Source organism: Eleutherodactylus coqui, chromosome 13, assembly GCF_035609145.1.
Source record: "Eleutherodactylus coqui strain aEleCoq1 chromosome 13, aEleCoq1.hap1, whole genome shotgun sequence".
Taxonomy (NCBI): domain Eukaryota; kingdom Metazoa; phylum Chordata; class Amphibia; order Anura; family Eleutherodactylidae; genus Eleutherodactylus; species Eleutherodactylus coqui.
Genome location: NC_089849.1, coordinates 129,812,187 through 129,826,834, shown reverse-complemented (window position 1 = coordinate 129,826,834; position 14,648 = coordinate 129,812,187). Strand labels below are relative to the sequence as shown.

Sequence of the window (14,648 nt, the reverse complement as noted above, 5' to 3'; positions counted from 1 at the left end):
TGCCAACAGCACATTAAAGTTTGGCCAAAACACTTTAACAGGAAAACCCCTTTAAGTATTTGAAAGTTCAACTTAAGGTCTCACATTCTATTCTACTAACTTTCATCCTTTTTTCTGAGCAGCAGGCTCTCCTTCATAAATGGAAGTCCAACCATATTTCTTTGCTGAGTCATATCTGTTCGGTAAAGTTGACTTTCTTACACTTTCTGCTCCACTCCTCTGTAAAGCGAACACACCACTGCTGGCTATGTATCCCCAGCTAAAATACTGAGGAAGGGGCGCACCGGCCCCGAAACGCATCTATATGCTGGATTAATTTTCAATAAAAACAGGAGTTGAGCTCGAAAACATGTCTTACGCCTCTTTGAGTTAAATGTTATTGCGCCTATAACCACAATTTTTTATACATTTATCCCACACTTTATCCTGGCATACTTGAGTCCCAGATTCAGAGATACACCTGACTAGCCACAGAGCTGCCCAGTATTAATGGCCACCATTTCTTAGCAGGTTTCATTTCCTGTCCTGCAGAAAAACAATCTCACAGTGTGGAAGTCAACTGACTTGTAGGAAAGATCACCATTCCCATGGCTTGATGGAGCAAGTTACAATTTTCCGTACTCTGGTAGTACCTACATGTAAGCAAGGAGCTTCCCCTCATTCATGCATCATAATTCTACCACAAACTGTTGTTACGGTTTTATTGGATAATACTCATACCTGTGTAACTCCAAATCGGCATGAAGTGACTGTCGCAGTTGGTCTCCACAGCCCCACCACTACCTGCTCGAAACAGTAAAGATTTCAGGCGATGCTTGGTGTGCATCCATTTACAGATCCCATGTATGAGATAAGAACAGGAAATACATGAATTAAAAGAAGGATCTTTGATCTCTGGAGTTCTATCAATGATGAAGTTTGAGCAAACAATCCACACTTAGTCCCAATATACACGGGAGAGGATTAGACTGTAGGATACACTTTCCTGGCATACCAATGGGAATTAACAAAACAGCAAAGATGGGTAAACTTTAATCTCTTACTTTTTACATACCAATTTATTTTCTTCAATAGGTGGCTTCAAATCCAACGTCTAGACAGATTTAACACTCCATTTGTCGGCCAGCAGAGGACCTTGTCGCGTACAGTTTCATTACTGAGTTCAATGCTCTGAGGGTAGTCAGCATGTTCTCTTTAATCGGAGTTCTTTGTTAGGAAGAAAACAGTAAAAGCCCTGACCACAATAACGATTTTAACCCTTTAGTGACAGCATTACTTATATACTGCACTGCATTACTTATATACGGTTTTCTACTAAGTCTGTTACATCAACCTATTAGACTCAACTGGAAGAGGGATCTAATAAGCTGAGTTACATTCTGGCTGCTAAGGGAACCTATTGGTAACTTGCGATTGCATTGCAGTGTGTGCATGGGTGACAGTAGGAGCCCCGTTCTCTGTCATCTCCTTCCATGCTGCACTTATTGTGGCATGTAACGTGTTAAATTGCCAGGACATGAGGTTCCTCTGCCGCTGGCTGTTAGAGCAGTAACTTTGCTGTCAGTAGTCAGCCAATCAACTGCCTTCAAAAGATTTATGTGCAGGTTTAAAGTCCCTCAGCGAGGTCCGTAAAGAAGGGAAATTGGTTGTTACAAAATGAAATCTGCACAGTGTTTTGAATCTGGAAGAAAAAATGATGGACGTTAATTCTTGGCGCTTTTTTCCTCTTAGATCCTATTCTTTCTGCTCTTCATGTAACTATGATTTGGGGATTCAGTAGATCAATGGTAAATCCATCCAAAACAGAAACATGAGGAACTCGTGTGTGAATTTTATGATGCCTGAGAAGATCTGATCTCTGGATAAAACCTCTCCCGCATTCTGAACATGAAAATGGTTTCTCTCCTGTATGAGTTTTCAAATGCATCGTAAGTGGAGATTTACGTGTAAAAGATTTTCCACATTTCAAGCATGAAAATGGTTTCACTCCTGTGTGAATTTTCTGATGTGTAACCAGACCCGATTTCATGTTAAAACATTTCCCACATTCTGAACATAAAAACAGCCGCTCATCTAGGTCATTCCTCTGGAGAACTTCATGGGTACCAGCCTTTCCGATTTCTAATGGCTTTCTTTCTGGGTGAATTTTCTGATGTCTGACAAGATCCCACTTCTGGACGAAAAATTTACCACATTCTAAACATAAGAATGGCTTCTCTCCTGTGTGACTCCTGTGGTGTATTTCAAGCTGACATTTACGTGTAAAACATTTCCAACATTCTGAACATGAAAACGGTTTCTCACCAGTGTGAATTTTGTGATGCTGAACAAGAGTTTTCTTCTGGGTAAAACACTTTCCACATTCTGAACATGAGAACGGCTTCTCCCCTGTGTGAATTCTCTGATGTCGCTCAAGATGATCTTTTTGCATGAAACATTTCCCACATTCTAAACATGAAAATGGCTTCTCTCCAGTATGAATTTTCTGATGTTTAACAAGATATGCTTTCTGGGTAAACCCTTTCCCACATTCTGAACATAGAAACGGTCTCTTAGCTTTATCAAATTCATGATGTCTCTCTGGGTGGATACATGTATCAGCCAGCTCACATTCCATACATGAAACCAACTTTCCCTTTCTGTGAATTATTTCATGTTTAATGAGACCTGATTTCTGGAAAAACGATTTCCCACATTCTGAACACAGAAATGGCCTCTCTCCTGTGTGAGTTCGATGATGTTTATCGAGACCTGATTTCTTAGTAAACCGTTTACCACATTCTAAACATGGATATGGCCTTTCTCCTGTGTGAATTCTTTGATGGACAGTAAGAACTGATTTCTTAGCAAAACATTTCCCACATTCCAAACACAGAAACGGCCTCTCTCCTGTATGAATTGAATTATGTTTTTCAAGACCCGATCTCTTTGTAAAAGATTTCCCACATTTCAAACATGAATATGTCCTTTCACCTATGTGAGTTTTCTGGTGGTCAACAAGAAGTGTCTTCTTAGAAAAGCATTTTACACAACCTAAGCAAAAATATGTTTTTTCTCCTGTGTGAATCCTTTGATGATTAACAAACATGTATTTCTTGGCAAAAGATTCCTCACATTCTGAACAAGAGTATTTTTTCTCTCTCATGTGAAATTGCTGATGTTCTACAAGATGGGATTTATGGGTAAAAGATTTACCGCCACATGTAAACGGGCTTTCGCCGGTGTGAATTCTCTGATGTCTATAAAGAATGGTCCTCTGCATAAAACATTTTCCACATGTGGCACAAGAAAATGGCTTTTCCCCAGTGTGAAATGTCTGGTGTTCTACAAGATGTGACTTCTGAGTATAAGATTTTCCACACCCATTACATACATTAGGTTTCTGTCCAGTGTGGGTTATCTCGTGACGAAAAAGATTGGACTTTCTTGTAAAAGATTTTCCACATTCAGAACATGGAAACCGTTTGTCACCTTTAGTTTTAGTACTTTGTGTAACATTAGATGAACTATCAGGTGAATGTTCCTCTAGATAACAGGGCTCCGAGACCTGATGTGCTGGGGGTACATTTATCGTGATGGGTGTTTCTGCTGGAAAGTCTTGTGTGATATATTCAATTTCACAATCCTGAGATAAAAGTAGACGTCCCTCTAACAGGTTCTCGTGGTCAGCTGTTAAGGAAAACAATATATACATATTATAAAATTCCAACAATAAAATATTAAATGGTTCCTAACCTGTCAAACAACTTGTGCTTATGTGGTAGCCAATGTGATAACTAGCAAAAGTGCAATCACTTTACCATAAATTATATTTTTTTTATGCAGAAAAATCCACCTAAGAAAAAAAAAAAGGTACTTTCCACTAGGGTTCTCTTTTCTTTCTAATTTACTGTTATGTCAGTTTTCAAGTTATGCCCCTTTCTAGTAATAGACATAAGACTGATAGCAGGGAGTGGAGAGGTGCCTTCATGTGGATGCATAATATAACTGCTCATCATCGCCATAGCATCTACAGGGTGGGCCACAGATAAGTAGGCTGGCACCACTCTTATGAAAGCGATCTAAAAGAAACTTTTACTGCCCATAACAACCAATCACAGCACAGCTTTCATTACTTATACTGCTGAGGTAAAATGAAAGCTGTGCTGTGATTGGTTGTGACGGGCAACAAAGATTTTCTTTTACACAACTTTCATAAGAGAGTGGTGTCGGCTAATTTTTCATGGCCCACACTGTACAAAAAACTTCATGGTAGTGTTTTGATTATCGAGAAAAATTTTAAATTGATGAGCAAAGAGACCTCCACATTGATTTACCCTGAGTATCTTGTGTATTCAAAATAGCTAATGTTTTAACATGGTAGAAATGTGCTTTGTTGCAAAACTACACACAATTTACAGTGCGCTTATTGGAGGTTTTTTCTTTCTTATAGAAGAAACACGTTAAAAACTATTAAGTAAACAGTCAATAACTGCATCACAAAGCCACAGTAATTCATGGTAAGCCATGGTATTGCTACGCAGTAACAGGTTGCACGTGACACTACCATTACACTTGTATATAAGAACACAGCTGAACTAAAGTGTGTGCAAAGACGGTGACCAGGGTAACAAAGAAAAATAGGGGATTTTACCTTCAAGACAAGTTATCAAACTTGCAGTTATTCAGTTAGAGGGAATCTAAATACAATGTGAAAATATATGGATGGACAGTACCATAATTATCATTTTACACAAAGGCCTATAGCCGTGAAAAGGGGGCATCCTCTCCATCTAGATGGAAAAAAGGTTTCACAGTCAGAGAGATTCTTTACTGTAAGAGCAATGAGACTATTGAACTCTCTAGCACGAGATGTAGATTTAGAAGGGCCTGAATACCTTCTTACAAGTTATGGGAACTAGATTTTTGGAGATGGGGTGTTGACCCAGGGATTTATTCTGATTAGCATTTGAAGTCAGAAAGAAATTATTCCCAAAAATGGAGCAACTGGCATCCACCTCATAGGCGTTTTTGCGAACACGAATTATAGGTTGGACTTGATGAACTGGTATCCATTTTCAACATTTGAACTATGTAATTATAACACAGAAGTCCTGAACTTATATATGAACCGATATATCAGTGGAGGCCAAGTATATATGTAGACTCACGGAGGGCCAAGACGAGCAGGCTCACGGAGGGCCAAGACGAGCAGGCTCACGGAGGGCCAAGACGAGCAGGCTCACGGAGGGCCAAGACGAGCAGGCTCACGGAAGGCCAAGACGAGCAGGCTCACGGAAGGCCAAGACGAGCAGGCTCACGGAAGGCCAAGACGAGCAGGCTCGCGGAGGGCCAAGACGAGCAGGCTCACGGAAGGCCAAGACGAGCAGGCTCACGGAGGACAAGACGACAAGGCTCAGGCTCACGGAGGACAAGACGACAAGGCTCAGGCTCACGGAGGACAAGACGACAAGGCTCAGGCTCACGGAGGACAAGACGACAAGGCTCAGGCTCACGGAGGACAAGACGACAAGGCTCAGGCTCACGGAGGACAAGACGACAAGGCTCAGGCTCACGGAGGACAAGACGACAAGGCTCAGGCTCACGGAGGACAAGACGACAAGGCTCAGGCTCACGGAGGACAAGACGACAAGGCTCAGGCTCACGGAGGACAAGACGACAAGGCTCAGGCTCACGGAGGACAAGACGACAAGGCTCAGGCTCACGGAGGACAAGACGACAAGGCTCAGGCTCACGGAGGACAAGACGACAAGGCTCAGGCTCACGGAGGACAAGACGACAAGGCTCAGGCTCACGGAGGACAAGACGACAAGGCTCAGGCTCACGGAGGACAAGACGACAAGGCTCAGGCTCACGGAGGACAAGACGACAAGGCTCAGGCTCACGGAGGACAAGACGACAAGGCTCAGACTCACGGAGGACAAGACGACAAGGCTCAGACTCACGGAGGACAAGACGACAAGGCTCAGACTCACGGAGGACAAGACGACAAGGCTCAGACTCACGGAGGACAAGACGACAAGGCTCAGACTCACGGAGGACAAGACGACAAGGCTCAGACTCACGGAGGACAAGACGACAAGGCTCAGACTCACGGAGGACAAGACGACAAGGCTCAGATTCACAGATTTTGGCCATGTAATATGAGCAGAGTTGCTAGAAAAATCTTTAATGCTTTGGACAGATCAGTGGCAAAAGAACACAGTGCAAGATACTGTCAGAGCTGATACTGGCATGGGTATCACAAAACTGAAAGCAGCAGTGTAAAACCAAAAAACCTGGAGGGAGCTTGCCTTAAGGGTCGCCATGGGTTGTGAATGACTAAACGACTAACAGCAACAATTATAAATCAACATTCCTATGGTGAGCCTCACAGCAGGGGGTCACGACCCAAATGTGGCTCCTCAGCTCCAGGTTATGGACTACTATTCTAAGCAAAGCACCCATCATATAAATGGCTCCATGTTTAGTATGCTTTTTAAGAGACATCTAGCAATTAAAAATAAAGCGAAATAAATGAGTGGCGGTACGTATGGGCGACTGCTGCTAACCCAATTTCATAATACATTGTAATCGCATTCTTAGGATTAGTGATGGTTTCAGCAGTTGGACCCCACCATTTTGAAAGATATGCCCGTTCTGGTGAACTGAGAAGTGGATAACTTTTAATTGTGGTACAACCCTTTAACCCCTTAGTGACGGAGCTTTTTTGCCTTTTTCCATTTTCGTTTTTTTCTCCTCCCTTTTAAAAAAATCGTAACTCCTTTATTTATCCATCGACGTCGCTATATGAGAGCTTGCTTTTTGTAGGATGAGTTGTACTTTTCAATGGTGCTATTTAATGTACCATATAACGTACTGAAAAACTTTAAAAAAAATTCTAAGTGGAGAGAAATGGAAAAAAAAACTGACATTCCGCCATCTTTCGGTGCGTCTTTTTTCTACGCTGCACAAACGGCAACAAAAATGACATGACAACTTTATTCTATACAATTACTCTATAAGATTTTTTTTTTCCACTGTAATACTTATACTTAATTTTTTTAAATTATTTTCTGGCGCCATCTTCTGCACACAATAACTTTTTTATTTTTCCGTTGACGTAGTTGTGCGAGGGTTCATTTTGTGCAGTACGTCCTGTAGTTTCCGTTGGTACTATTTTTGAATACATATGACTTTTTGATCGCTTTTTATTAGATTTTTTGCTTGGCAACAGGGTGACCAAATTTCTGGCGTTCTTTATTTGTTTTCCGACGTTCACTGTGCACGGTAAATATTGCGCTACTTTGATAGAACGAATTTTTATGGACACAGCGATACCAAATATGTATTTTTATTTTGTTATTTAAAATTTTTTTTGCAAAGTAGCCGATTACCCGGCGTTGCCCGTGTATTTTAGTTTTAGACAGTAAAAGAATTTAAGTGTGTGTATATCTATATATGTGTGTGTACTGATTTAATATATTAGTATATGAGGAGGTTGTCCACGTAATATTAGTATTTGAGAAGGAGGAGGTCATCTGTGTAGTAGATTAGTGTATCAGGAGGAGGAGGTAGTCTGTGTAATCTAAGACTGTGAAATAAAAACCATCTGCTCAAGTGCAATTCTGGCATTCCACCGTACTCCCCCCTAGGGGTAGTGTGGCTATCTTATTCCTGAGTTGAGCAGATTACCCGGCGTTGCCCGTGTATTTTAGTTTTCACATACATACATACACACATTCTACACACACACAATTTCCCCTCCACCCCCCACCCCCAGGGGTAGTGGGGCTGCCTTATCCCCACCAAATTTGTCCCCATGGGATGAGATATATATATGTACCAAGTTTGGTTGAAATTGCCCCGTCGAGGACTGGCAGCCGTGCTCTGGTAGTTGTGGTTGCAAGCTGCGTGATATAATAGAATCGTGTTGTTGGGAGGCTGTGTGGGAGATAGCGGCCCAGTGCTGCTGGAAGCAAACACACACATTTACCACTCCCCCCCAGGGGTAGTGGGGCTGTATTACCCCCACCGAGTTTGTCCCTATGGGATGAGTTATCTATGTACTAAGATTGTTCAAAATTGCTCAAGGCGTTGATGAGTTATGGTGGCACATACATAATATATACATACACACACACGTATACACATACATAATATATACATACACACACATATATACACATACATAATTTATATATATATTATTTATGTATGTGTATATATATATATATATATATATATATATTAAACACACACATATATAAAAATATACACATACATTATATATATAATATGTATGTATGTGCCACCATAACTCATCAACGCCTGGTGCAATTCCGACCAAACTTGGTAATTATATATATATGGCAAAAGTTTTTTTACTTTACTTTTATAACTTTTTTTTTTTAATGATTAATTTAAAAACTCTTTCTTTTGGTCCACAACTTGTGATGGTTGGATCACTCCTGCAGTATGATGTAATGCCATGGCATTACATCATACGGTGATCTGATAGGCAGTCTGCCAAGGCAGCCCTGGGGCCTTTTTGGAAGGACCCCAGCTGCCATCACACCCGCACGGCTCTCCCGATCTTATCGCAGGGGGGAAGGCCATCTGGGACCCCTGAACATCGTTCAGAGGATTTAAATGCCACTGTCAGATTTGACAGCGGCATTTAAAGTGTTAACAGCTCTGATCAGCCATGTGACGTGTCGGGGCTGTAAGAAATCTCCTGTATATAGTGATATGGACCATGCTGGGTAACCTGGGTATCTCATGTATATAATTATATATGTGCACATTGTATGCGATGCGAGTGTCTGCAGCATGTACTCGCGAGTAGATGATATTTAGCGTGATTCACACTAAACGTCATCTACTCGCGAGAACACGCTGGCCTGGATCCCACGCATGCGCACAGCTGCTGGACGAGATCCAGGAGATAAAGGAGGAACAAAATGCTGTGATAAGCCACGCCCCCTTTTCTTTTCTTACCATAGCCGGTATTTTTTCGTGACAAAGGTGGTGTAGTGGATATCCGCCATATCTATATTTTTGGGACAATGGACATACATTTCATGTGGACAGGAGACCTGTTTTTATAGATGTATACCAATGCCAGTATTACTCCATTTTGTTTGCCCTTCTACAGATATAGATATACTCTCTGTGTATCCAATATATCTACTTCCCTATAGGTAAAAATTATGAAACTTTCCAATTCTCTAAACTCCTACAGATGCAAGCAGAAGCTAGCAGTCAGCAAGAACGCTCTATTTCCCGATTACATCAGACATAAATAACCGCAGTCTGAAGCATCTACCGCAATAATAACCCAAGCAGTTTTACTGGAAACTTATGCAAATAACACGGGAAATTTATGCAATTAATAGTTCAAGCTGTAATATCCAATCATATCGGAGGAACCCCACGTGGGTCCAAGACAACCCACTCATCTCGTCCTGCCCTCTGCGGACTGCTACCATATGATGGGCAATAACAGATGACCGGAGGATGGAAGAATTTCAAGATGCTTATCCAATAATTAACCCCTTCCCGCTCCAGGGCGTAAGTTTACGTCCTGGCAGCCTGGTACTTTCCGCAACAGGACGTAAACTTACGTCTTGGAGATAGTGCGGGATCATATGTGATCCCGCAGCGGGAGCCGGCTGTCAGTCACAGGCGGCGTCCCACAGCAACAGCGGGGGGGGGGGATCGGAAATCCCCCCCCCCCCCCGCTGTTAACCCCTTCCCTGCCGCAATCCAAGTAGATCGCGGCAGGGAAAGGGTTCACAGAGGGAGCGGACTCCCTCTGTGTCTCCGGCCGGCTCTCGCGATAACATCGCCATGGTAACAGGACGCCAGACACTTATGACAGTGATCAGTGGTCAAAGTCCCCCAGAGGGACTCAAATAGTGTAAAAAAAACAAAGATTAAAGAAATGAATTTAAAAAAAATGTAAAAAAAAAAGAGTAAAAAAACCATTTTTTATGCTTTTTCTCAGATTAGCATAAAAAAAGGTAAAAAAAAAAACAAAAACCCCACATATTTGGTATTGTCGCGTCCATAACGACGCGTACAATAAGTTGCACATGCTTTTGACTGTGCACGGAAAAAAAACGCTAAAAACCTGAGGCAAAATGCTAATTTTTAGCATTTTGCCTCACTAAAAACGCAATAAAAGTGATCAAAAAAGACGTATGTACCCCAAAATGGTACCAGTAAAAACTACAGCTCGTCTCGCAAAAAATAAGCCCTCACAGAGCTCCGTACATCAAAAAATAAAAAAGTTACAGGACTTTGAATGCAGCAATTTAGAATAGAAAAAAGATTTCCAAAAAAAGGGGTTTTATTGCAGAAAAGTGGAAAATCCTAAAAAAAAAGTAAGAATTTTGGTATCGCTGTAACCGTACCGACCCGCAGAAAAAATGAATTGTGTCACTTATGCTGCATGATTAACGCTGTAAAAAAAAATAAAAATCTATGGCAGAATGGATGCGTTTTCTCTCCCTGCTATCATAAAATAAATAATAAAAGTTTTACGATATAGTCTATGTACCCAAAGGTGGCACCGATAAAAACTACAGCTCGCCGCGCAAAAAACAAGCCCTCATACGGCCGCGTCCACGGAAAAATAAAAAAATTATGGCTTTTGATAAACGGAGAAGAAAATCCGCCAAAAATTATTGCGTCCTTAAGCCTAAAATAGGCCATGTCATGAAGGGGTTAAACAATACGTTGTATCTATGTAATCTTTGACCTGCCCAGATGGGCAGATATGTTAAACTCTTTAAAAGAGGCTGCGCGCCCAACATTAAAGCAGAATTGAGGAAGCTTATACATGCTGAACCTGTGTCCGTGTCAAATCTTCTTATGCGCATATAATCAATTCAGAATTAATCTGGAAGGGTGTAAACATTCCTAATTGAGTAAGCCATGGTTCCACAAAGGAAATCCAGGACAGTGGCAACCCTAGTCTGAGGACTGACGATAATTACATCACCTGTGCAATACTGAGGACAACCTAATAACATGACCTAAGGGGGAAGGACTAGAGTTGAGAACCCTGCTCAGTATTAGAAGTGCTTGATTCTGTGGATTCTTGATCTAGTCCTTGGCTCCTCCTCCTTCAGGCTCTTGGTGGACATACAATGTCAGCCCAACTCACATCCAATTAGATCATCCCTCTGGATCCCCCTCACAGATAGATTACAAGCTTTCCTTTCAGTGTGGGACTTGGTTCTTAAAACTCCTCATACCAGCCCCTTAACACCCGATTCCCACTAGATGGGGAATTAACACCATTTTTGATCTTGCCAGAAACCATGCACTTTCAGGTATAATCTATAACTGAGGATACAATTCTCTATATCCCTCCAGGGGTCCTGTGAAGAAGACATATAACCAGCTACAAGGCTTTTATCGCTCCTTAACGCCAAATACATTTGATTAGGAATCCTACTTCCTTAGAACAGCTGAGCACCAATAACGAGGCCCCGAGACATTCTATATGTTTGCTATATAGATCCCTGATGGGATAGAGTTCAACAAGAACTAGTGCCGTTTTATGTGGACTGGGAAGTAAACAAATCCATCTCCTCTCATGATTGGGCCAGATCCACACTGTTTTGGCTCAAACTCTCGATCTCCTGACAATTACAAGAGACCAATATTAAGATTCTCTCCAGATGGTACAGAACAGCTGAACAGCTCCACTGCATCCTTCAAGTGGTTTCTGACCTGTGATGCAGATGTCTTGGGACCTAAGGAACCATGCTACATATTTGGTGAGTCTGCTATGATATTGCAGGATGCAGACACAGCAGATTCTTCCTAGACTTTGGAGATCCTCCACTCCGCCCAACAGCACCGAATCGGTGTAATCCCTAAATTATATTAGGAATGAAGGAATTCATAGTCTGGGGCCACATGGAAAATCCAGATAGATATTCCTTCCATCTCACCTCCACTGCAGTTTACCTTCTGGGTTACGGGAGCTTGTCCTTGATCTACATATCTTTGCATGGAATAGACCAGTGATTTGCACCCACCTCCATTACTTTCCCTGTATGGCTCCTCCCTCGATTCCACCACTCTCTGCCCTCCTGTTTTTTGTCCTGGACTTTCGCAGTTTATTGATGTCTTTGGTTATTACTGTTCGCACTTGCATTCCCCTTAGGTGAATAATGTTACGTTCTGTCCGAGCTCATGGTTCTTTACATTTTGCTCATCTTTATCTTATAGGACACTTTAAAAACTAGTTAAAGACAACATTTTGAAGTGCATCAGAGTTTTCAACAGGTTTTCTAAAATATAACAGATTCTCTTTACTCACTCATTTGCTTCTGTTTGCACCTTGCTTCATGGTTTGAAGTTTTGATTTTCAGGTGGTCTTCCCCATTTTTCTGCTGTCCAGCTGTTTGCAATCCACTTTCAGGCTGGAGCTGTGTTGCAAGCCTAGCATTCTGCCAGTAGTTCACTATACCGTACTTCCTTTCCCTCACTTCCCATGGTGCATTGCTCTGCATCTGACCCCAACAGCAGGGAGGCAGTATCTGAATACCCACTCTCTTCCTTCTGAGGATGATTGTATAAGTCAAGTATTCAGACTCATTCTGACCAAATGGTTAGTAAACCCAATATAATGTGCCTATACGCACACGTGCTGAAACAGCAGAAGAGGCAGCGATTGCAGACACTGTGTCTGCAGATGTGTCAGCCTGTGAGTGAAAGAAGCTGTGCATGAGAAGGCAGCTCCTCCCTCAAACCTAATAAAACATCCCAGTAACTATAACAGCTCAAAACCTAACAACAGGCAGTGGATTGCAGAGCAGCTGGAAGGGAGACCCGTATTGACAGCCACTTTAAATTTGATTTACAGACGTAAAAGCAAGATTCTTAATGATAATACACAGTAAAGTCACATTATTATGACTACCTTCTACTTTTGACGTCATCCACACGTAGCCCATGATGTTTGGTTGGGGATTTATCACGAATTGCAAAAACTAATGATTACTGGCTTTTGAGCCAAGGGTGGTAGAATTTCTGAAAGAGTGCAGTTTGCGTACTGTCCGCATGCTGCTGTGGTCACAGAGATCAATAAAACTTTACTGAACATAAACCTCATGCTCTAATTTTCTTTTTTTCAGTCCGTTTAGTATTTAGAGCAGTGGTCCCCAACCTTTTTTTCTCCAGGAACCGGCCTCAAGCAAGATGATTTTTCAGGGCGGGGTGGGACTTTGGTCATATGGGGGTGGGGTTATGCAGCGCTATACATCAAACAGCGCTGTAGATCGGGGGGTGCTGCTGGGACCACTCTGCTGCCCTGCTACACTCCCTGGCACCCTCATATATGCACTCACCGGATCCGAAGCACTGTCCGTGTGGCCATGCCCCCCTGCGCTGCAAGAACTCTAGGGACCCCGTCAGTTCTGACGGCGTGGTTCCTGAGGTCCCCGCTATGCTCTCCGCTCCCATGCGCTCACTGCCATGCTGGCGAACCCCCACCCCCACCACCGGTAGCAGAGAGCAGCACACGATAGAGCATAGGAGGCGCTGCGGGCAGCAGCCCAGCACAACAAGCCACACAGCAGTTCTGCAGGGCAGCCTTACTTTCCTACATTGTCGGCCCGGCGTAGCACTCAGCAGCAGCTGCAGTACACATCGGAGCAGGGAGACAGTGTTCCCTACTGTAGAAAGAACAGCTCGCCTGTCAGTGTCCTCCCTGCCGCAGTACTAGCCAATCGGAAGCTAGGGGGTGTCCACTCCAAAGTCCGCTTAACCCCTAGCTTCCAGTGACGTGACATCAAGTTACAACACTACTGTGCTGGTCTGCGGCGCTGCGGACCGGAAAAGAAACCCTAACGGCCCGGTCCTGGTGGTTGGGGACCCCTGATTTAGAGGATATTACTCACCATGGCTAATATCTGTAGGGAATTCCTCCTCCATGAACGGGGGATCACACCGGATATACATCTCACCCTCTTCTGTTTCCATAATTTCAACTTTAAGATCAATTATATCTTCACCCTGATCCAAGAGGTAGAAAAAGTAACATTAATTAACTGTCTTGTTTTAAAGCAAAGGTAAAGATCTCTAAATAAAATTTCAACCACCTCCCAAAACAAAACTGCCAGATATTTCAGGCGATAAGGTGAATTTTTGGGAGAAAAAAATATATATCTTCCTAAGTCAAAGTGCCTATGACTTATGGTCTGGCGTCAGAGGGTCCGGGAGAGCTAGACCCCCCTGACCTGGCAGAACACTAATAAAGCACTTTGCTCAGTCAATAAACGTTTGCTGTTTAGGTACCTATAATGTGATTCTCTAGTGTGTGTACACAACAAAGCTATGTGAGCACATACAATGTGCATTCTGTTGTGTGTACTTATTAGAGATGAGCGAGCACGCTCGTTTAAGGCTGCTACTCGATCGAGTAGCAATCTTATCGAGTAACTGTGTACTCGCCCGAGCAGCATGCAGGGGGCGGGGGGCGTTGGCCAGTGGGGGGGGGGGGGGGGGGGGGGGGGAAGAGATCTCTCACTCTCCTCCCGCTCCCTCCTGCCCCCAACATGCTGCTCAGGCAAGTACACAGTTACTCGATAAGACTGCTACTCGATCGAGTAGCAGCCTTAAACGAGCGTGCTCGCTCATCTCTAATA

The 14,648-nt window shown here is 42.8% G+C and overlaps 1 protein-coding gene across 4 annotated transcripts in view; it reads right to left on the bottom strand.

Moving 5' to 3' along the window:
- Positions 1-1,171: 1,171 nt before the first annotated feature.
- The window catches only part of LOC136588507 (zinc finger protein 665-like), a 41,866-nt gene continuing 28,389 nt past the window's right edge, over positions 1,172-14,648 (bottom strand). For all 4 annotated transcript variants that reach the window (XM_066587774.1, XM_066587775.1, XM_066587777.1 and 1 more), the window contains exons 9-10: positions 13,902-14,016; positions 1,172-3,669 (exon numbers count right to left, since the gene is read on the bottom strand). In XM_066587774.1, coding sequence (XP_066443871.1) covers positions 1,751-3,669; positions 13,902-14,016 — 2,034 coding nt within the window. In that variant the 3' untranslated portion in view covers positions 1,172-1,750. The remainder of the gene's footprint in view (positions 3,670-13,901; positions 14,017-14,648) is intronic.